This window comes from Mobula hypostoma, chromosome 12 (genome assembly GCF_963921235.1).
Source record: "Mobula hypostoma chromosome 12, sMobHyp1.1, whole genome shotgun sequence".
Classification (NCBI taxonomy): domain Eukaryota; kingdom Metazoa; phylum Chordata; class Chondrichthyes; order Myliobatiformes; family Myliobatidae; genus Mobula; species Mobula hypostoma.
This window is the reverse complement of record NC_086108.1, coordinates 73,823,724-73,847,184: the sequence shown is the minus strand read 5'-3', so window position 1 is coordinate 73,847,184 and position 23,461 is coordinate 73,823,724. Positions and strand designations below refer to the sequence as shown.

General features: G+C 39.7%; 1 protein-coding gene across 7 annotated transcripts in view; it reads left to right on the top strand.

Annotated features, from left to right (window-relative positions):
* Positions 1–23,461, top strand: part of mast2 (microtubule associated serine/threonine kinase 2) — a 457,841-nt gene that overhangs the window by 253,732 nt on the left and 180,648 nt on the right. Inside the window, exon 1 of one of the 7 annotated variants that reach the window (XM_063064396.1) lies at positions 20,145–20,373. The exons of the other annotated variants lie outside the window; for them this stretch is intronic. Coding sequence (XP_062920466.1) covers positions 20,300–20,373 — 74 coding nt within the window. The 5' untranslated portion in view covers positions 20,145–20,299. Of the gene's footprint in view, positions 1–20,144; positions 20,374–23,461 lie in introns of those variants that run through there. 7 annotated transcript variants of the gene reach the window in all.

The following is a 23,461-nucleotide window of genomic DNA, read 5'->3' as shown; positions in this document are numbered from 1 at the left end:
ATAAATTTACTTTGAGCTTTAATTTCTGAGCGTATGGATTATCAAAGTGCTTTCTTCGGCTGCTTTTCTCTATTGTTTCAATGTTGCTCTGGCATAGGCGTGCTCGTTGAAGAGACTTCTGGCGTATTCTGTACACGCAAGGCTTTCTGCGACCTCTAGGTACTAACGGAGTCCATGAGTGCAGATATGGGAAGTGGGCACTTCAGTTCAATGTTATGTTTAACTATGCTAGGATGTCTATTGTCTATTGATGTTACTGGTATTGGAATTGGTTTATCATTTTTACACATACCAAGATATGATGAAAAGCTTGCCTTGCATATTGTATATACAGATCAAATTATTACATAGTGCATTGCACCAGAATAAGATAAAACACACTATCTATTGCAACAGAATTGGACCTCATTGGTATTAAACATTTAAGTTGATTGAAGTTTCATCCTTCAGTTGTTAATTATATGAGTGATGATGGAGAATTAAAGTGGCATCAGTCAATTGTTGGCATTGTTAAAAACTCAGGGAAGCAGCTGGAAGTGAACAAATAAAAGAAAATTCAGACAGATAATATAATCACAATTGATTTGTGAATTAATGAATCATTTTGGCTAAGTAAAACACCTTTAATAAATCAGAGTTTGCTTATGACTCCATGAGTACAGTTGAATTATGGCAGTAGACCTTAATACTGAATCTCTATCTCAAAAGTATTCTACTGCTTAGCAACGCAAGCACTAACATAAGCTGTAATTGATGACACCCAGCTGGTATCTGTCCATCACCACACTATAATTAACTGCTCTAGCTTACCCAATGCAAATGAGATCAAATTTAGTAGATTTTAATAACTGCAAATCCTGGAAGTGCTCAGCAGTTCAGCTAGCATTTGTGGAGAGGGAAATGAGTTAATATTTCATTAAAGTAATTACCTTTTATTAGCAAATTATTTCATTGGTACAGTAAATGAACTTTACTGTTATGGCAGGTACTACTTAAATATGGCTGTTGCAGGATGTGACTTGAGAATTTGGCAATAGAAAAGATAATACTGCAGTTTTGCTCATCACCATCTGACATATTAAAACTTGTGTGTATTTTTAAAGTTGCCTACCTACTTCATATAAGCAAAATAATAAGCCAAAAGTCAAGCAGGGTTCTTGCTACACTGCCAAATCTAGTGCCTTTGGCGTAGCTAGGCTTGGGAAAGAAAATATAGCAGTTTGTTCCTACTTAAAATTACCAGACATATATCGATACACAAACTGATTTGGAAATCTTTCATTATGTCTGATCAAGATAAGACTTGGAAGAAAATTTGATTTCATGGAGAGACTTTACAAGCCAAATCTTACAAACTCGGTTGTAACAAATTATAATTTTGTTTCCAAGATTCTTTTAACTTTATAGGCTTGAAGTATAGCCATCATCCATATTATCTCACCTTCAGGCCTTCTCTGGCACAAAACTAGGGAATATTATGGTGAGTGAATATGGGTGGAAGATTGACCAACATCTGGCCTTCTTCATGGGATATTTCTGGAAATTCATTGCTGGTTGCCCTCAAGAAATTTTAACCGAGTGACAAGCTAGGCCTTTTCAGAGGTCAGTTCAACCAGTAACCAAATTATTGCTGATTTAAAGTAGATCCAATCAAACCTGATTTTTTTTTTTGCTGCAGTACAAAAATGGGCTCACCTCGTCCTGCTGACCCTAATGCCCATCTATACTAGATCAGTTTACCCGCATTAGGTCTGTAACCATCTAGCTTTTTCCTAATCAAGTAATTACCCAAATGTCTTTTAAATGTTGTGATTGTATCTACATTTAGTGCTTCTTCTGGCAACTTGTTCTATTTATTTGCTATTGCTTATGTGAAAATCTTACCCAGCAGATCTCCTTAAAATTTCTCTACTCTCACCTCTAACCTGTGCACTCCAGTTCTAAACTTCCCTTTCCTGAGGAAAAAGATTCTGATTATCTATCATATCTAACACCCTCATAATTTTATTAGCCTCCATAAGATTACCACTCAGCCTCCTATATTCCAAATGAATAAACCCAACCTATCTGATCTCTTCCTGGAATTTCAGTTCTCCATTCCTGGTAACATTCTGCTGAATCTCTTTTATAATTTCTCCATTAGTGTAGTGTGGTAACTGGAACTGTACATAATACCTAAGTGTGGACTAACTAACGCTTTGTGCAACTGCAACGTGACGTGCAGTTCTGTGCAGAAGTCTTAGGCACGTATATATAGCCAGGGTGCTTAAGACTTTCACATAGTACTGTAGTAATTTTATGTATTTTGTGTGTATGTGCTTGAGACTTTTGCACAATATTGTACCAGTGTTTCCACTAAATGCCTTGGGTTATGAAGACAAGCATGCCAAATGCTTTTCACTCTCTTAAACACTTGTGAAAACACTTTAAAAGTGCAGTGGATTTGCATCCTAAGGTGTCTCTGTACATAAATACCTCTAAACCCCCTCCCCCATTTACTCTAATTGCCTTACTAGAATTTGACTGCCCGAACTGCATTATATCATGCATTTTATATTTCATCTGCCCACATCTGCCCAACTTTCTAGTTGAATTATGTCCCACTGTGTCCTTGGATAACCACCTTCACTATCGATGACCACAAATTTGCAAGTTGTCTCCAAATTTATTAACCATACTCATAATTTTACAGTGAGCTTTACAGCCATGACTATCCATTTTCTAGATTTTAATAGTTAGTGATACTCAAATTTGCAAGCTGTTGTGGAGGGATAATGTCAGATTATTTATCTAGTCTTTTGGATTATAAATTCAGTTACCTAATGACTATGTATCTTAGAATCAATTTTGTGTTTGCTATGTGATAAAAATTATAAATTTCTTAAGATTGCATTCTGAAGATTGACCAGGATCATAAACGTTCAGACTGAAATAGAAATGCCAGCAGCTTCCTTATCCTATAAATTAAAATAAAACATAGGATGGATCCCAAACCCATGTCAGAGATGAGCACTTAGACTCTCTCTTGTGGCGATAGTCATTGCCTGGCTCATTTATGATTCAATGCTTACTTGTTACTTGCCTATCTTTGCTGTAGAGTTATATTGGTTTTCTGCAGACAGGCATAGACAGATAAGTTGTAAATAGAATTGAATATTGTGCAGTCATCAGTTAACATCCTGATCCTGTGATGGAAAGAAGGTTTTTGATGAAGTAGTTGCAGATGGTTGGATCTAGGACACTACCGTGAGAGATTCTTGCATTTGTATTCTGGTGCTGGGAGAACTCACATTCAGTATCTACACCCATCTTCCTTTGTATGACGTATGAAAATAACCATCACTGTTTTCTCATTTCATTTTTGTTGAATTGTTTTACTTGAGGTACTTGGTGCAACAGTTGACCAAATTCTGTCTGATGTCTAGAGCCGTCGTATTCACTTCAATCTTTGCATGTAGCTCTTTGGTCTGATTTTCAATCAAGTGATGCTAGTGATTCATAACTGGGCTCTAATGAGCTGGTGAAAGGGGACTAAGATGTTTAATAGAATATCAATTACTCTCTCCTTCCCTTTGCTGCTGATTGTGAGTGGATTGATTGGGTGGTAATTTGTTGAATTGAATTTGTTCTCCTTTCAGTGAACAGTAAAACATTGTCAGGTCATTGTAGGTGTATTACAGCAGATTGACTAATATTGCACCTTGTTCTGGAAAGTGAGTCTTGTATACTGCAGCAGTATAGAAACATAGAAAACCTACAGCACAATACAGGCCCTTTGGCCCACAATGCTCTGCCGAACATGTCCTTACTTTAGAAATTACCTAGGGTCACCCATAGCCCTCTATTTTTCTAAGCTCCATGTACCTATCCACTACTGTTGCCAGCAGCCCATTCCACGCACTCGCCATTCTCTGCGTGAAAAAACCTACCCCTGACATCTCCTCTGTGCTTCCTTCCAAACACCTTTAACACTGGCTAACACGAGAAGCCACATATCAGCCCTGGGAAAAAGCCTCTGACTATCCACACGATCAATGCCTCTCATCATCTTATACATCTCTATCAGGTCACCTCTAATCCTCCGCTCTTCCAAGGAGAAAAGGCTGAGTTCATTCAACCTATTCTAATAAGGCATGCTCCCCAATCCAGGCAACATCCTTATAAATCTCCTCTGCACCCTTTCTATAGTTTCCACATCCTTCCTGTAGTGAGGTGACCAGGATCCTTTATAGCTGTAACATTGTCTCTCGGCTCTTAAACTCAATCCCACATCTATGCTATCATGGTGCCCTGCCCTATCCCTTTTAGTACAATGAAGTGAGAGTCCATCCTTGGTTTGAATGTGCAACTTTGTCCCTGTGAGTATTGTTCCTTATTCTCTCACAACCAGCATTGCCATGGAAAGGTGCAGCTGCTCTGGGTGAATTGGTGAGGACGAGGTCAAGAAGGTTTATCATGTGTATTCATGGCAGGATCTCTGTGCCCTTGCTACTGACAGTGCTTCTTTAAGGTGCTATATGGAGGAATACTTCATCAGCAACTGAGGAATATATTAGTGCTGATTTTATATTCGTAAGTGTACTAACATGTTTTTTACTAACATGTAGGATGGATTGTGTGTATGCCAAATACTGAAGTCCACAGAACTCCTTTCTGGATTTGAGACATTTTCAAGTATAATAATTCAATACATCAATGAAAATTGAAACCACCAATTAATTATTGTTAACACGCATGATTAATTATTTAAAAATTCTGTTACTGAGTTACATGACAAGAACCTGGTGTTTTCCTAAAATAAAAGTGTTCATGATACCTTTAGTCAAAGCTGAGGTTATTGTCATAGACTCAAGTATGCATGGTTGCAATGTAAAACGTACCAACTGCAGCATTAAAGGTGCATAGGATTAAATAAGCACCACTCATATGACAAACATAAAATTAAACAAAAATAATACACAATTTTTACAAGAAAGAACATAGAACAAAAAATGCCCATTTTAGTGCAAAATGATCAAAGCAGTCATAGTGTTGCTAAACTGTAGTTGTTAGCATTGTGCCAGTTGGTTCAAGAACTGAATAGTTGAAGGGAAGTAGCAGCTTCTTACATTCCTGTGCGTTTGAATTGCTTTGCCAAATGGAACCAGTCAGGATGCAGTTGTTTTTGTAAACCAGTTTTGGCCTAGCTCATTTACTCAGATCTCTGAGGACTCTTTCCGGCTGTTGGACAGTCAGCATAAAAGATTGAGGGCACAGAGTTCTTCACATCTTTTTCTGGAGAACATTTTCTGCTAGTGTGTTTCAGGACTGGAAGGACTGCAATTCATTTCTTTCTTTTAGAAAATGCAGCCTTTTTGCTGGTGATCATCATAGTTCAGTTAAATTTAAATTTAGAATAATGTTGAAAAAGTTCAGATAAAATAGAAGAGAAAGTTAAAAAGTTAAATTCAAAGTAAATATATTATCAAAGTAGGCATGTCTTTGTCACCTTGCAATTAATTTTCTTGCAGGCATTTACAGGAGAATAAATAAATACAATAGAAATTATGAAAAATAGTGAGAGCATGAGTTGTTGTAGAATACTTCAAAGTGAGACTGTAGGTTGTTTAATTGGTTTATTGAGGTGAGTTATCCATCTGGTTCAGGCGCCTGATAGTTGTTGGGTAATAACTGTTCCTGAATCTGGTGGTGTGGGCTCCTATAGTCCCTGCCGATGGTAATAACGAGAAGAGTGCATGTCCTGGATGGTGGGGGTACTTGATGGGTGCTGCTTTCTTGTGGCAGCATTCTTTGTAAATATGCTCCATAGTGGTGAGGGCTTTGCCTGTGATGGACCTGATTGTATCTAACATCTTCTACAGATTTTTTTTGCATTCTTGGGTATTGGTGTTTCCATATCAGGCAGTAATACAATCAGTCAGAATACTCTCCTCTGTTCATTTATTGAAGTTTGGCAAAGTTTTAGGTGACATGTTGAATCTACTTAAACTTCTAAGAAAGTAGAGGTGCTTCATGCCTTTTTGGTAATGGCACGTTATGTGCTGGTCCTGCCAACTGATACAGTAATGCCAGTGAATTTGAAGTTACTGATCCTCTGCACTTCCAATCCCCTAATGAGGACTGGCTCATAGACATCTAGCGTCTTTCTCTTTGTCACTGATAATCAGCTTTTTGCTTTTGCTGGTGACGAGTGAGAGATTGTTGCTGTGGCACCATTCAACTAGACTTTCAATCTCCCTCCTGTATACCAATTGGATATCACCTATGATTCAGCCAACAACAAGGATGTCATCAGCAAACTTAAATATGGCATTAGATTTGTACTTAGCTACACATTCAAAGATATAAAGCAAGTAGAGCATGAGGCCATTTCTGTTAAACTGGAGCGATTTAACAGAAGTAGATTTTATGGATTGGAACCGGTTGCTTGAGGGAAATTTAGTATTTAATTAATAGGAGATTTCTTGAGAAGGAGATTCCAGGGATTTTTGGAAACTTGATTCCACAAAAAATGTTGGACTCAGAATTTGAGCTGCTTTAGATGATCAGGTGCTTATATAGTACGATGGTCGATAACCAACATGTATATGAAACCAAGAGCCTTGTATGTCAGAAAGCCTGAGAAGTTATAGTAAGTGTAGAAAGTTACATTAAAAATAGAAATACTGAGAATATGAAACAATACTGACAAATACGTTTGTAAAATCAAAGTAAATCCAGCAATGTTTTTCAAGTGCAAAATCAACGAAATACTTGGGAAACAGTACGATCCATAAAGGCCCAAAAGTCAACTGGTGAGTTGCAAAGATATGCAAATTGAATACTTTGCAGCTAACTTCACAAAGGCAGAGAATGAAAGTGATTCTGCTGCTAAGGACCTCAAGTATGAAATATTGAAAAGCTCCGTTTTTGGGGGAGGAAAATGCTGTTTCACTGTGGACGGAGGGTCAAAACAAAGAGAAAAAGCTTTGGTTACGGATTTATCCGGTCCTGTGTGGACGTAGCCTGAGTTTAGATGAAGCTTTAAGACTCACCATGACAAGCTGGTAAATGTACTGTGTTGCTGCAAGAAACAAATTTTCATGTCATTTATACACTGGGTTTCTATGCCCATGGCAATAAACCTGAAATTAAAAAAAAAACAGCAACCCATGAGCTTGAATCTAAACTTTGGCTCACTACAATAGTGGAGGCTAATAGTTGATGGATATAGTAATGCTTTAGATTCAATATTGAGCAGGATACAAAAGATTGAAGATGGTACTGAAAATAATTTTGTGGTTGATGCTAAGGGAGAAAGCTTCAGACTTCAAAGATTTAAGCTAGTTGGGCAGAAAAGTATCTGGAATCTAATCCGGTAATATGGTGGCACACTTGGTCACAGCGGCCTCTCCAGGTTCAACCATTGGTGTAATTGTTCGTCCTTTACGTCTTTTTTATGGTCACAAGACACTGCTGGATAATAAGAGCACAAGTACTTAAGTTCACCTCACTTGTGAGTTGCTGGATAAGCTGAACAGCAGAGGCTAACTGCATACTGTGTCATCGCCTGCCACAGCTATGCAGGGAAGAAGGCGTTGGAAGCAGTGTGCAATTCAAATGTGCCAAATTTTGTCTTAAACATTTTCTTTTTGATTGCAAGACCCTGTTAAACATTAGTAATATAGAATACATTAGCAGGAGAGCTGTGTGACCTCAGTTGTTGTGTGAACCACATCCTTATGCCGTAGCGTTGCCTGTTACAGCTGATGCCCTGGAGCATAGTGGGCGTGCTGGAATCTGTGCTGGTTTGGCGGCTGGCCCTTCTTCTCAGTGCTAGCTCTCTGGAAAGCAAACTGGATTGCCTTCACTTGCGGCTGACGCAGCATAAGATGAGGAATTGCTACATACTTGTTGCAGCAGAAACTTGGCTGCAGGACAACATCCATGCACTATCAATCTTCAGGCCATGCCTTTCAGGTGTGTTAGTATTAATTTTTTGTGACTGTATTTGCTGTCATAGCTATAACGTATGTGCTGTGTGTGACTGTATGTACTGTGTTTTGCACCTTGGCCCTAGGGGAATGCTGTTTCATTTAGCTGTATACATGTGTGCGAATGAATGATAAACTTGAACTAGAACTAATCTAATTAAAGCATTTGGAGCATACAATAAATAGGTTATTGAGTGTGCAGAGAAAAAATGAGTTTGGCGATCAATAGATTCTTGAGGATGTAGACAATAAAGGATTAGAAAGTCATGTGGATTGTTCTGTTTTATTAGCCAAGAAAAAGAATTAAAGACTGCGGAGTCACATTAGAACTGTAGTCAACACTGGTTCGATCATATCTTGAGCATTAGTACAGGTCTGAAGAGGGTGCAAAAGAGATTTTGGCTGACATTGCCTGGAGTGGAAAGCTGTAGCGATGAAGTAAAATGGGAAAAGCTGTGGTTGTTTTCTTTGGAGCAACTGAGAGCAGACTTGATCAACCCAAAGGGCCTGTATGCATTGGAAGGACTTATTTACTGGTGTCCATACTTGAAGAGTTACAACTTGCATGTTCCTAGTGCTAGAGGTGTAATTAGGTTGGAGTGCTTTTTTTAAAATGGCACAGACACGGTGAGCTGAAAGGGTCTCAGCCTGAAATGCCGTTTGTCTACTTTTTCTGTAGATGCTGTCTGCCCTGCTGAGTTCCTCCAGCATTTTGTGTCTTACATTGATTTCTAGCATCTGCAGATTTTGTCTTGTTGATGTTGAATACCTTTTGAAAGACGCACAATGAATGACAAATGAACTACCATTGAGTGAAGTGACTAAGCTATGAAGGACATTGCTTTCCGGCTGAGTTTGTGATGAGATTATCTGATGTGTCAAAACCTAGTTGACCTCTTTCTTATTAAGCCATTTGCTGCAGATGGATCTATACATGAGCAGCAGAAATATATACAGCTTCAATCTGTATTCTCACTGTCTAGCTTGCTAGTCAGTGGATGTGGGTTGCAAAAGATAAAGCTAGATCATTCCCTAAATGTGGTCAAATCAGAGTTCTGTTGTTTTGCCACTTACAGCCATGAATGGTGATGGAGAACTAAGTAGAGTAAGGAGATAAGATTCATAGAATGTTCCCTTTTTAAATGATGGCGAAGCCCTGCTCATGACTTGTACTTCCTCTATCATGTAATACTTTTAGTCCATGTAGTTACTTTCTTCCTTTTCCAAACACTGCTTATTTGGTTGTTTGCTATTTATAGGAAAATGCCAAGAAGGTGTAAGAGGCTTTTAGTTCCTTCAGGAATTTAGTTTTCTTATCTTTCACAAAATGTTTTGTTAAATGTTTTGAACACTTCAATTTCTTCCATCATTTAATGAAGAATTACCGATTGTTTGGTATGATGCCTACTGTATACGAAAAGGAAAGTACAGTTTTAATCTCATTGTTTTTTCAATTTTTATAATCTCCTTTCCTCAGGATTTCCTATTTTCTTCTTAATTCTAAATAAATAACAAAGCAGATTGGATCTTGAAGTCAGCTGGAAATGAATAACACTGGCATTCACCTTACTCCTAGCAATTTGCATTTCTCAGTGTACACTGTGGATGATTATTGAAATTCAGTGTGTGATGCCCTCTACACCCTCTACAGGAATCCTGTGGCATTTGACATATGAATCACTTCTGTTCTTCTCAATTCAACTTTTAATTGTTGTAAATATACTGGCAGTATGACTGTATTTTATGCAGACTGGTAAATGAAGCCTATCTTTATGTTAAAAAGGCTATATTTATCACCAATTATACCATTTATTGCAAGGTTTCATGTTTCTCAGTCTTCTAAGTATTCCAGCTTTCTCTTTTAAGAGTGCAGGTTACACATTATCTACTACAATTAATTTGTGCGAAAAATTGTGATTGAAATTTGTTTTCCAACCTCTTGAAATGAAATTGGGGATTAGCCTAAGTAGCAGTTTTAGCGTCAGGAAAATTCATTGATTGTTTTTTTAAATCTATGCATATCACTAAAGATTTTCTTGAAATATTTTTAATTCATGACCAGTTGAAACAAGTATTATGAGAAATTTTATTCCATGTTATAGACTACTATGATAGTCTGTAGGTATCGTATATTAATTCCCATAGTCTTTTCTAGACCTTGGTCCACATGAACAGCTGCAGCTATCAAGTTATTTGAAGGCAAAGCAGGTACATTTGATAAAAATTGAAAAAAATGTCTTTCAGATTTTCTCCTCACTCATATTTGCCACTGCCAGCCAACTTTCCTTTATTATCAGAACACTCGTAATCCTTCCTTTTGTTAATCTGGGATCTAATTCCACCATTGAATTCTCCTAACAATGTTGTGAGACTTGGATCTCAGACATGGAAACATTATAAAGGGGTTAATGGTCACACTAATATAATAGATCTGGAAAAGAAGCAGGTCTGATGAGAAGTATTATGGAATGCCATTTAAGCTGAGTTAGTTTTTATGCACTGCAGTGCACTTGGACTTGAGCATATGGTTTACACAAATATGTCTACATCGGTGGGTATGGATTCTGGCATACAATTCAACAAATGAATGCAAAAAATCCATTTTGGTAACAAGTTTGGCATATATTTAAAATATTTCCAAATTATTTTTTAAATTCAAAATTTGATCCTACTTCTGTTATTGAATGGATCATTGTTATCTACAGATCAGAGGCAGGTGATCTGCTTTCAAGTTTTTGTCCTTGTTAATCTTAATGTTTTCAGGCACTTATTTTTTTTATTAATGCAGATCTGGGATATTAACCTATAGTAGAAGTTCTACTGTTTTTAATGTGATATACTTTGCCATTAAAATGCATTAAAACAGAAAGGTAGACTAGAATGGGTATCCTAATTTGAAGTAGCGATTGAGAGAGAGACGTTGTTGCAAGGTGGAGCTATGTGAAAAGAACAAGTCACTTTGGGAGTGAGTTTTATTTGAGTCAATGAAAAGAAGGGATGTCTAAGTGGAGAGTCATTGTTGGGATTGGCCAGTGTTAGAGTGGCAGTCTTTGGCTCAACAGGCTTCAGCAAGGACAAGCTTCGGCAAGAACAGGCGGAGGTTCTAAGTAAGTCTCTACTTAGTATTTATTTCTCTCTGTCTATTAGTACATAGCTAGTGTGCTTGGATGGGACCAGGGTTATGGTATGTTCTTTGTGTGAGATGTGGAAACTCTGGGGGACCTCTAGTCTCCTTGATAACTACATCTGCACAAAGTACATCAAGCCACAGCTCCTTAGAGACCATGTTAAGGAACTGGGGATGCAGCTAGGCTCATATGGGAGAATGAAGAGGTGATAAATAGGAGCTACAGGGAGGTAGTTACCCCTGAGTTGCAGGAGGGAGGAACTTGGGTGACTGTCAGGGGAGGGAAAGGGATTGGGCAGCCAGTGCTAATAGGCAGAGTACCCCTGTGAGCATTCCCCTCAATAATAAGTATGCCATTCTGGATACTGCTGTGGGAACAACCTGCTGGGGGAAGACAGAGCAACAGGGTCTCTGGCACCGATCTGGCTTTGTGACTCGTAAGGGAAGGTGGGAGAAGAGGAGTGCAGTACTGATAGAGGATTCCATTGTTAGAGGAGCAGACTAGAGATTATGTGAACGTGAAAAAGAAACCCAGATGGCATTTTGCCTGCCAGGGGCTGGTGTCAGAGATGTCTCAAATCGGGTTTATAGCATTCTCAAAGGGGAGCCAGAAGTCATGGTACATGAGTTGTAGAGTCCTTTAAAGTGAGAGTCTGTAGGTTGTTTAATCATTTTAGAGTTGAGGTGAGTGAAGTTATTCATCTGGTTCTGGAGCTTGATGGTTTGTAGGTGTTACGTACCCCGTAACTGGGTTGCCAAACCAGCAGAAATGGATCACTCAGTTGGAGTCTGGAGTACTAGAACTAAGAAAGTTTTATTAAAGAAACAAGCAACACAGTAATCGAAAGGATAATAAATGCAACAATTCAACAATGATAAACACACGTGCACAGAATTAAGATAACAGCATCAATCAAGCTCTATCGTTGTCTAGGGGTAAATGACCAATTTCAAAATGACTCAAAGTTCAGTCCAGTTAGTAGTTCAGTTCGCAGTAATCGTTGCCATGGCGATGGACAAGGTGGGGGAAGAGAGACAGAGAGAACAGGAACAACTCATCATTCAGCACAGCTTCACTCACAGACCGGCGGGATGGCTCACAAGCAACTTTTGGGCGGGTCCTTGGTGATGTCACCTGAGGTCACCGACTGTGACCCCTCCTCCAGATGCGGTCGATCCTCTGCAGTGAACCCGGCACCCAGGCAAGGGCGGACACACACCGGGTTCCCGCTGATCGTACCTTTCCACCCTTGTCGTTGTCTGGTACTTCTCACCCACTCGTGAGAAGCGTACCGCTTCCAGGGTCTCGTTACCTCGGGTGGCGTGTGTGTGTGTCTTAGCGAACCTGTCCCTTTTTATCCCCCTGCTGGGGTATCGCCTGTCCATCACTTCAAACAGTTCAAGGTTCAAAGGGGGGGAGCCGCTCCAGACAGCTCTCTCTCCCACATCCCTTCATTACACATCTCCAGATGCTGCTCCATTGTTCCTTATCTCTCCTTCCCCTGAGGGCTGGTGGCAGACCAACTGTTGATGCCACTGATGCTAGCCCAGGCCAGCAAACATCTTAATTTTATGTGTATTCACGTAACATAGGGTAATAACTGTTCCTGAATCTGATGGTGTGGGCTCCTGTAGCCCCTGCTGATGGTAATGGCAAGAAGAGTGCATGGCCTGGATTGTGGGGGTCTGATGCCTCTGTAATTACATTTACTCTACTGTAATGTTGATACATCTGACTTTATCTTCTCTCTCTCAAATTATAGGGTGAATTCTATCATATAATGATCTCTATCTCCTAAGGGTTCCTTTACTTTCAGTTCCCTCATCAAATCTGGTTCATTACACAACACCCAATTCAAAATTGCCTTTGCCCCGAGGGGCTCAACCACAAGCTGCTCTAAAAACCCATCTTATCGGCTTTCTACAAGTTCCCTCTCTTGAGATCCAGCATTAACCTGATTTTCCCATTCTTTCTGCAGATGGAAACTCCCCATCACTAGTAACATTGCCCTTTTTACATGTTTTCTCTATGTTTCTTTGTAATTTGTATCCCCCATCCTGGCTACTATACAGACCAATGGAAAGTCCAATGGTCAAGAAGGCAGTCTCTGCAAGCGTCGTGGAATGTGTAGAGCAGGACAAGACACAGAAGACGTCCTGGTCATCCACTGTGCCTAGTCCCATCTCCAGCCGTCTCAACTCTGTTTTGCCACTGGATCCAGATGGGAATTGGGAAGAGAGAGTGAGGCTGACGCTGTGCAACTCTCCCTCACTTAAATCCAAATCACGCGCTAGTCTTGACACCATCGTAATGGTGTCGAGGTCCTCATCGACGTCGACGATGGACGAACACACTATACAGAGGCCTGTGTATAACTCCCATCAGGGAGTTTTTACCCTTGCTGTTTCTTAACTCTACCTACAAGAATTCTACATCTTTGTAACGTATGTCATCTCTTTATATAAGAATTTGATTTCAATATTACCAGCAGGGCCACCCCACCCTCTCTATCTACCTGCCTGTCCTTTTTATATAAAGTGTATCCTTGGACGTTAAGCTCCCAGCTATGATTTTTTTCTCAACTACAGCTCAGTAATACCCACATCATAAGACCATATGACACGGGAGCAGAATTAGGCCATTCAGGCCATCGAGTTCACTCTGTCATTTCATCATGGCTGATCCCGGATTCCATTCAACCGATACACCGGTCCTCTCACCATATCCCTTGATGCGCCAACCAATCAGGAAACTATCAAAACCTGTCAGGGATCTTTGCTCACTGTCGTACATGATGCTCTGATCCTTGCAGGCCACACTGTGGCACTCTGAAGTTGTGATGGGAGAGAGCCTCTCCATGCCCAGCCCAGTTAAGTGCAGGTATGGTTAGGCCATTAGAAATTATGGGTATGAGGAGTGGATCAGTATGATCTGGCCTAAATTTTGAAATCTGCAGAATATTTTTCCTTGATCATCAGTGAATAAAATAAAGGAAAACAAATAAATTGAATAATATTTTAGGTGGTCATAAAAGGGTCTTGTCCTTTGTTTCCAAATTGTTGAGGAAAGATTCAAGATTACTGGTAGAAATTACCTCTATGGACAATGTGGTTGTGAAAGAAATGATTCAAGAGATAAACAAACAATTTGCTCTAAATGATTCCAGAAAAATACTCTCAAAAATCTTTATTTAAAATGTTATCCACGCCTCTCTGTATCAAATCAGGTGCATTGAAAATTGAGCTAAAAACTGAGGGGCAGCCACTTTAAGCAAAGCTGTAAACCCTAGCTTTCAGCTTAATCATGCAATCTTGCCTTAGCCAGTCTCGTTTGTAACAAGCAAGTTTACCGTTATCATGAATTTCTGTTTCTTGATCCTTGCTATTTTTTTTGCTGCTGTTGTATTTTCCATGATGGGAGTGGATTTTTTTCTGACTTTAAATTGGAAATATGATCTTTAGCTCAATTCTTTTGTGTTTTACTCAGAGAACATCTACTAACAAGGCTTTAATGGTTTTAAATACATATTTTTCCAACCAACACTGAGCAGATATAAAAGTACTTGTTTTCCCCAGCTGGCAATCTTATTTGGCAAAAAAATCTGGTGTTTAAATAAATTCATATTAAAAATATGTATTTTCCTTATAATTTGGCAAGCGTTCATTGAATGCCCTTGAATTTGTAATCTTCCTGCTGATTTCACAAATGATTTTTTGTTTTGTGTTAGATGTTTGTTTGAATTCACCTTAGTGCATCTGGATAGAAGAATATTACACACATTTTGGTGCTAAAATTGACGTTCTCGAGTGCAGTCAGCTGCACGAAATAAAGTATTGAAGCATATGTTGTTACAGTGCAATGTACCATGTGATACTACAGAAGCTGTACTGACCTTTACTGATTTTGGAGCTTTACGTCCTCCAATTCAAGCATTTCATTTTGCTTAAAATATTTCTTTTGCAGCATGAAATTGATTCCCTTTCCCCTCTGAAAACACAAAAGGTAGGGAAATCTGTGGTGCAGAAATCAATCACTCCATATAGGACCTTTGGCCTAATTTGTCCTTGCTGACCAGGATGTCCTCCTGAACTAGTCCCATTTACTATATCTCTATAAAACTCTACATCTCTAAAACTTTACTATTGATATCTTTCAACTGCCGTAATTGTACCTACCTCTACTATTTCCTTTGGCAGCTTGTTCCATATACCTAACACCCTCTGTGTGAAATAAATGCCTCTCTGGTGCTTTTTAAATCTTTTCCTTCTCACCTTAAAACTATGCTCTTTAGTCTAACACTCATTAACCCTGGGAAAAGACTGCACCCATCCACTTTACCTATGCCCCTTCATGATTTTATGATCCACTTTAAAGTCACCCCTTAGCCTCCTTTAATCCAGGGAAACAGCCTGTCCAGTCTCTCCCACTAATTCAGACCATTCCTTCACAGAAGAATCATTATGAAACTTTTCTGTGCCCTTTCTAGCTTAATCACATCCTTTTAAAACTACCACTAGGTGATAACTTTCTGAATTCCATATAATCTAACTTTTCAGTTTACCTTTGGGCCCCTTTTCAGAGACCTTGCTAAAGTCTGTGTAGATAATGCCTGTCACCCAACTCGGAGATGTCCTCCTTTTTTAAAGAAAGGGGCTTCCTTTCCTCCACTATCAACTCTGCTCTCAAAAGCATCTCCCCCATTTCACGCACATCTGCTCTCACTCCATCCTCCTGCCACCCCACTAGGAATAGGGTTCCCCTGGTCCTCACCTACCACCCCACCAGCCTCCGGGTCCAACATATTATTCTCCATAACTTCCGCCACCTCCAACGGGATCCCACCACTAAGCGCATCTTTCCCTCCCCCCCCTCTCTGCTTTCCGCAGGGATCTCTCCCTATGCGACTCCCCTGTCCATTCATCCCCCCCATCCCTCCCCACTGATCTCCATCCTGGCACTTATCCTTGTAAGCGGAACAAGTGCTACACATGCCCTTACACTTCCTCCCTTACCACCATTCAGGGCCCCAGACAGTCCTTCCAGGTGAGGCGACACTTCACCTGTGAGACGGCTGGGGTGATATACTGCGTCCGGTGCTCCCGATATGGCCTTCTATATATTGGCGAGACCCGACGCAGACTGGGAGACCGCTTTGCTGAACACCTACGCTCTGTCCGCCAGAGAAAGCAGGATCTCCCAGTGGCCACACATTTTAATTCCATATCCCATTCCCATTCTGACATGTCAATCCACGGCCTCCTCTGCTGTAAAGATGAAGCCACACTCAGGTTGGAGGAACAACACCTTATATTCCGTCTGGGTAGCCTCCAACCTGATGGCATGAACATTGACTTCTCAAACTTCCGCTAATGCCCCACCTCCCCCTCGTACCCCATCCGTTATTTATTTTTATACACACATTCTTTCTCTCACTCTCCTTTTTCTCCCTCTGTCCCTCTGACTATACCCCTTGCCCATCCTCTGGGTCCCCCCCCCCTTGTCTTTCTCCCCGGACCTCCTGTCCCATGATCCTCTCATATCTCTTTTGCCAATCACCTGTCCAGCTCTTGGCTCCATCCCTCCCCCTCCTGTCTTCTCCTATCATTTTGGATCTCCCCCTCCCCCTCCCACTTGCAAATCTCTTACTAACTCTTCCTTCAGTTAGTCCTGACGAAGGGTCTCGGCCTGAAATGTCAACTGTACCTCTTCCTAGAGGTGCTGCCCGGCCTGCTGCGTTCACCAGCAACTTTGATGTGTGTTGCTTGAATTTCCAGCATCTGCAGTATTCCTGTTATTTGTGTCTCTCAAATCTTTTTCCTGCTCTATAGGGAAAAAGAAGGAGGCAAACATTGGGTTCAGGGAATCAGGAACCAGTGAATGCCTCAAAACCTTAAAAGGATGAGAGTACACTTAAGTGGTTAATCTGGAGGGCTAAAAGAGGTATGAATGGATCTGGCAAGTAAATTTAAGGAAACTCCCAAGAGGTTCTATAGATATATTGAAAGGGTGACAAGGGAGAGAACAGATCCTGGTGAAAGATCAGCATGGTCATCTAGCAATGGGTGAGGTTTTTAATAAATAATGGCTAGGGGATGAGATTTGTATGAACAATTCTCATTTTTTACTGTGAAGAAATTAATGGATGCTGAAGAAATGAGTGATGATTTCTTGGAACACATACCAATTGCCAGGGAGAAAATATTGGTGGCCTTAAAGTGCAATCTCATAGCTTATGGGAAACTAGAGAAGAAATTGCAGAGGTTATTGCAGAGCTATCTATTTTGTTTTTAACCACAAGTGAAGTTCCAGAGAAACATAGAAAACATAGAAAATAGGTGCAGGAGTAGGCCATTTGGCCCTTCGAGCCTGCACTGCCATTCAGTATGATCATGGCTGATCATCCAACTCAGAACCCTGTACCAGCCTACCCCCATACCCCCTGATCCCTTTAGCCACAAGGGCCATATCTAACTCCCTCTTAAATATAGCCAATGAACTGGCCTCAACTGTTTCCTGTGGCAGAGAATTCCACAGATTCAGCACTCTCTGTGTGAAGAAGTTTTTCCTAATCTCGGACCTAAAAGGCTTCCCTTTTATCCTCAAACTGTGACCCCTCGTTCTGGAAGAATGAAGGGTGGCTATAGATGTACTATTATTTAAGAGCAGCAGCAAAGACAAGGCAGGGAAATACAAGTTAATAAGTTTGACATCAGTGGTGGGTAAGTTACTGGAGGGGATTCTGAGGAACAAGACTTTATAATGTAAGAGATTGAGAGTGACCTTGTAGGTGTGTATACAGTCATGATGGGTTCAGATAGGATTAATGTACATACCCCTTTCCCCCGGGTATGAGCACTTAAAGACTAGAAGGCATAGGTTTAAGGTGTGAGTTGAGATAGGTGCATAAATAGAATGAGCTGCTAGAGAAAATGATTGAAGCAGGTACAATAACAACATTCAAAGGACATTTGAATAAGTACATGGATAGGAGTGGTTTAGAAGCAATGGGCCAGATGTGGGCAACTGGGACTACCTTTGGGCCAAAGAGTTTGTTTCCACACTGTATCACTCTATAACTCTAATCCTTGTGGACAGCTCTTCAAAAATAAACTTTAAGAAATTTGTGAGACTCTATTTCCCACATATAAAGCCATGTTGATTATCTAATACATCACCTATGACTTATAATGATGCAAGTATCTCTGCCAGGACCCCAGCAATTTATTCACTAGTTTGCCACAATGTCCTAGAATACACTTAGTCATGCTTTGGAGAGTCATCCATATTTGTGTACTTTAAGACTGCTATCACCTTCTCTTTTGCAACATGGAAATGTTTCAAGATATCACCATTGTCTTTCCTGAATTCTTCATCTACTTTGCCCTTCTCCATTGTAGATATAAATAAGAAGTCTTCATTTAACACCATATCCATCTTCCTTGGCTCCAAACATATATCCTTAATTGGGTCAATTCTCTCCCTAGTTACCCTTTTGCTGTTAATATACTTATAGCTTCATTAGGATTCAGCTTTACCTTATCTGCCTCTTTTTGCTCTACCGATTTCTCTCTCAGGTGTACTCCTCCATGCCTTAAACACAATGAATTCTCTTGATCCTTGATGATATATCCCTATTCTTGACATATGCTTCCTTTTCCCTGAGCTTTACAATCGCCCCTCAGCCAGAGTTTCTTAATCCTGATAGCCTTGCATTCACTCTAACATGTACATGTTTGCCCTGAGTTCTCCTTATCTCACTTTTACAAACATGCCACTTTCTAGACATTCCTGTATCTGGTAACATCATCTCTCAGTCTTTGCAAGTTCCTTTCTAATACCATCAAAATTAACTTTGCCCTAATTTTGGACTTTAACTTGAGAACAAGCCTTTACTTTTTAAAATAACTGTTTTAAAGCTGAATGCGATAGGGCCATCTACATATTGCTTGAGGAAATGTTCCTGTCCACATTTAACAAGTTGTACCCTAACTAATCCCTTAGAACTTTGTCTGACCCATTGAATATCAGGGAAGTTCAAATCAACTACTATTACTATTCTATTATTCCTACAGCTATGTACTCCCTTTACTCCTGCTGACTACTGGGGGTAGTGGGGAGGATATAATACAACCACTTCAAAATGATCATCCATTTCCTATTTCTAAGATTTACATTGCCTCAATGGACGTTCTCCAGGAATATCCTCTCAAAGTACTGTCGTGATGTTCTCCCTAATCGTAAAATCCCCTTCCCCTCCTCTCTTACTCTCATCTGTAGCATCTGTATCTTGGAAGAATGAGCTGCCAGTCCTATCCATGTTTCTCTTATAGCTATAATATCACAATCCCTTGTGCCTATCCATATGCTGAGCTCATCTGCTTCCCTGTTGTGTATGGTTTTATGTTTATCCAGGTTTACTTCAGGATAGAGTACATATTAACAATAAAAATGTTGGGTAATATGAAGACAAACAAACTGTGTGGCTTCAAACTGCAATGGAAACTCTGTACCCTTGAGAGAATCTCCTTGTTCGAACTCCAAATGTGTACATTTATCTTCATTTCCAGTATTTGTCTCTGGCCACTGTGCGTCAAATGCTCTGAATGTTGTCTTTGTAACCAGCTCTAAAATAATATCTCATAAGGTTAAAAATAAAATTCTCAATACCATTCATCACAGTTGTTTCAAAAATGTGTTTGTTTAATCTTCTGTATTCATTTTTCTTTAAGCTTGAAATCAGAAAGAAGAATGTTTTAGAGTAATCTCATGCTGTTGTATGCTGTTGTACTTTGTGTTTGCACACTTTCATAAAATTGTGGAAAAATGATATTAAGCATTAGATGCAGTTCGTATTCCTCAGATCAGAGGGAGTATATTAATTTCACCTGATTTTATAAAAGAGCTTTGACTAAAAAATAACATTGAATGGTTAATGTGGCAGCAGTTGATCCTTTGATCATGAATGACTTTGTTGCAGTGCAGTAAGCTGATGAAAGTACAGTCAGTCCAGCTTGAATTTCTATTACCTGCATTCACAGAGGAAGCCAGGCATAATCAATAGACAGCAGAGCAGACAGCACAAACACTGTGCCTTTCTGAGTAACCTTAATGGAATAACCTAGTAGTCTAGAGGGAAAAGCTGAGCTCTAAGTGGTTAGAGAGTACCGTATTCTGCAGCCATGACAAGTATAAAGGATCATGTCTGACTCTTTTTGGACTCTGCTCTCCAATTTCTCTATGCCAGACACAAGCATGCTTCGACGTTCTAAAAGGTACAGTCTTTTATTCTCCATTCTGCTGTAATTCTGTGAAAGCTGTAGTGTTGTGTTACAGAAATCATGTTACTATGATTGTCGTACGTCTGTGACCCAGAAAATTGTGCAAGTATTACTGAAAAGATTTGAGCTGCATAAGATACGGGAGCATATTTTAAAAATAATGCTGTGGTATTGTTTTGAAGCAAATCAGTTATGAATAAAGCAAATGCCATTTAATGATTTTTACAGCAAATTATCTTCAATTAATGGGATATTGTATGCATGAAATATTTAGGCTTTATTTTACCAATTGAAGGGCAATGCAGTGTTCAGTAGCTTGTGTTTTTGGAGAATGCTGGGCACCATGCCAGGCTGGTGTTGGTGAATATTGAAAGAAAACGAAAGGCTGACCTTTTCAAAACTGAGCAGAAGGATACACAGCGCAGCATTGTTTGTATTTGTACATTGTGAAGTGGTCCCACTTGTCAGTATCCCTGTGCTGTGGTTTCTGCCTATTGATCCCATTTCACAAAATAAGAAAGACTTTTAACACTCTTCAACGACTGGCTTGTATCTCCATTTTATCTTCCCTTTTGGTTCTATGTAACATCCAGATTTCTTTGCAGCAAAACAGAATACACAGTTACTGCTTTCTAAGCTTCCATTATTTTAGTACATTGAATCATGTTCTGTGGCTGGGAATTTTGATTTTTTTTCACTTCACTTTTAATTTAACCTGAATAGTTTCCAGGCTAGGTATTATTTTACCAAATGTTGTATTTGCTTTTTCAATGAAAGCACCTGATCTGTGTTTTTTTTTTGTTTATATACAAGGAGTGAGTTACGTTAGCTCTGTTCTAATTAATTTTTCCCTTTTTTGCTTTAAATAATGATTCACTTTGTGGTAAATAATGATGCTGGGAGAATGACACTTTTCCAATTTTAAATGGTAGATCGATCAATGGCCTCTATTCCACTTTCCTGCCGGATCCTTTTATTTCTAGATTTCTCCTGTTGTCCAAAAAAATCCATTTTAGCTTGAAACAACCTTGATAACATCCACAGTTATCTGGATAGAAAATAGATTACAAACAGGAAATTACTCCTTAATTTTTTTCTTTTCCTGAAAATATGTACTCCAGGTTTTAGATTCTGCCACCAGAAGAAGCATCCTCACAGTATCCTCCCAAGGCTTATCACGCTTACCGTGGTCAGCCTTGTCAGAATCCTGTGAGTATCAATGATTTTCTCAATCTTCTCATGTCAACAGCGTATACCTGATTGCTCTGGCTTTTCTAGAAAGGCAGTTTCATTCCTGCAATCAATGTTCAAAGTTCAAGTAAATTTATTATCAAAGCATGTATATGTCACCATATATTACCGAGAGATTCATTTTCTTGCAGGCATTCAGAGTAAGACAAAAGATGTAATATAATCAATGAAAAATTACACACAGAGATTGACAACTAATGTGCAAAAGAAGACAAACTGTGCAGATACAAAAAAACCTAATAATAATTACAATTAAATAATGCTGAGAGCATGAGCTGCAGAGTGTTTGAAAGTGACGTCCCTAGGTTGTGGAATCAGTTTATCATTGAGGTGAGTGAAGTTATCCACACTGGTTCAGGAACCTGATGTTTGAAGGATAGTGACTGTTTTTGAACCTGGTGATGTGGGACCTAAGGCTCTTGTACCTACTTAACTGTGGCAGCAATGAGAAGAGAGCGTGGTGTGGATAGTGGAGGTCCTTGATGATGGATGCTGCTTCCTCATAGCAGCACTCCTTGTAGATGTGTTCAATGGTGGTGAGGGTTTTACCTGTGATGTACTGGGCTGTGTCCACCCCTTTTGTAAGTTTTTCCATTCTTGGGCTTTGGTGTTTCCATACCAGGCCATGATGCAACCAGTTAGGATACTCTCTACTACGCATCTATAGAAGTTAGTCAAGTTTCAGATGACGTATCAAGTCTGTGCAAAACTTCTTAGAAAGTAGAGATGTTGCTGTGCCTTCTTTGAAATGGCATATACACATCCACTAATTTGATAGCACTGAAGAATTCAGTTACTTACCGTTTCCACCTCCAATCCCTATTGAGAAATGGCTCATGGACCCTTGTTTTCTTCCTCCCAAATTCTTAAGTGGCTGACCATCCTAAGCCCAATAATAGTCAGAATTTTGACAATTCATAATTATCTGTGAACGCAAATACCTCATCTTGAAGCAGTCAACCCTTTAACTTGAGACTACTTCCAGATTTTACAGCATGAGAAAACAATCTTCCTGCCAATTCCTCTCAACATTTTATATGTCCCATTCCAAGCTTCGAAATGGCACTTGAGTGTTAGTCCCAGAACAATAATGCCAAAGGATTTAAAGTTATTGATCCTCACCATTTCCAATTTCCTATTAAGGATTAGCTCATTGACCCCCTGTTTCTTCCTCCTGTAGTCAATAATCAGCTCTCTGGCTTTGATGTTGAGTAATGTTGTAACACCATTCAGTCAGGTTTTCAATCTCCCTTGTATATGCTGATTTGTCACCTTTGATTTGTTCAAGAACAGTCAAAGTCAGCAAACTTAAAGATGGTTTGGAGCTCTACTTGTCCTCAGCATCATAACTTTGAACCTTGAATTTTAGACCATAAGACCATAAGATTTAGGAGCAAAAGTAGGCCATTCGGCCCATCGAGTCTGCTCTGCCATTCACTCACGGGGCTGATCCACTTCATCCAGTCATCCCCACTCCCCTGCTTTCACCCCATACCCTTAAATGCCCTGGCTAATCAAGAACCTATCTATCTCTACCTTAAATACACCCAGTGACTTGGCCTCCATAGCTGCTCGTGGCAACAAATTCCACGGATTTACCACCCTCTGACTAAAGTAATTTCTCCGGATCTCAGTTCTAAAAGAACATCCTTCAATCCTGAAGTTGTGCCCTCTTGCCCTAGATGAGATCCCCCCTCATTCTCCTGAACTCTAGGGCATACAGCCCAAGAGCTGCCAGACGTTCCTCATAGGGTAACCATTTCATTCCTGGAATCATTCTCATGAATCTTCTCTGAACCGTCTCCAATGTCAGTATATCCTTTCTAAAATA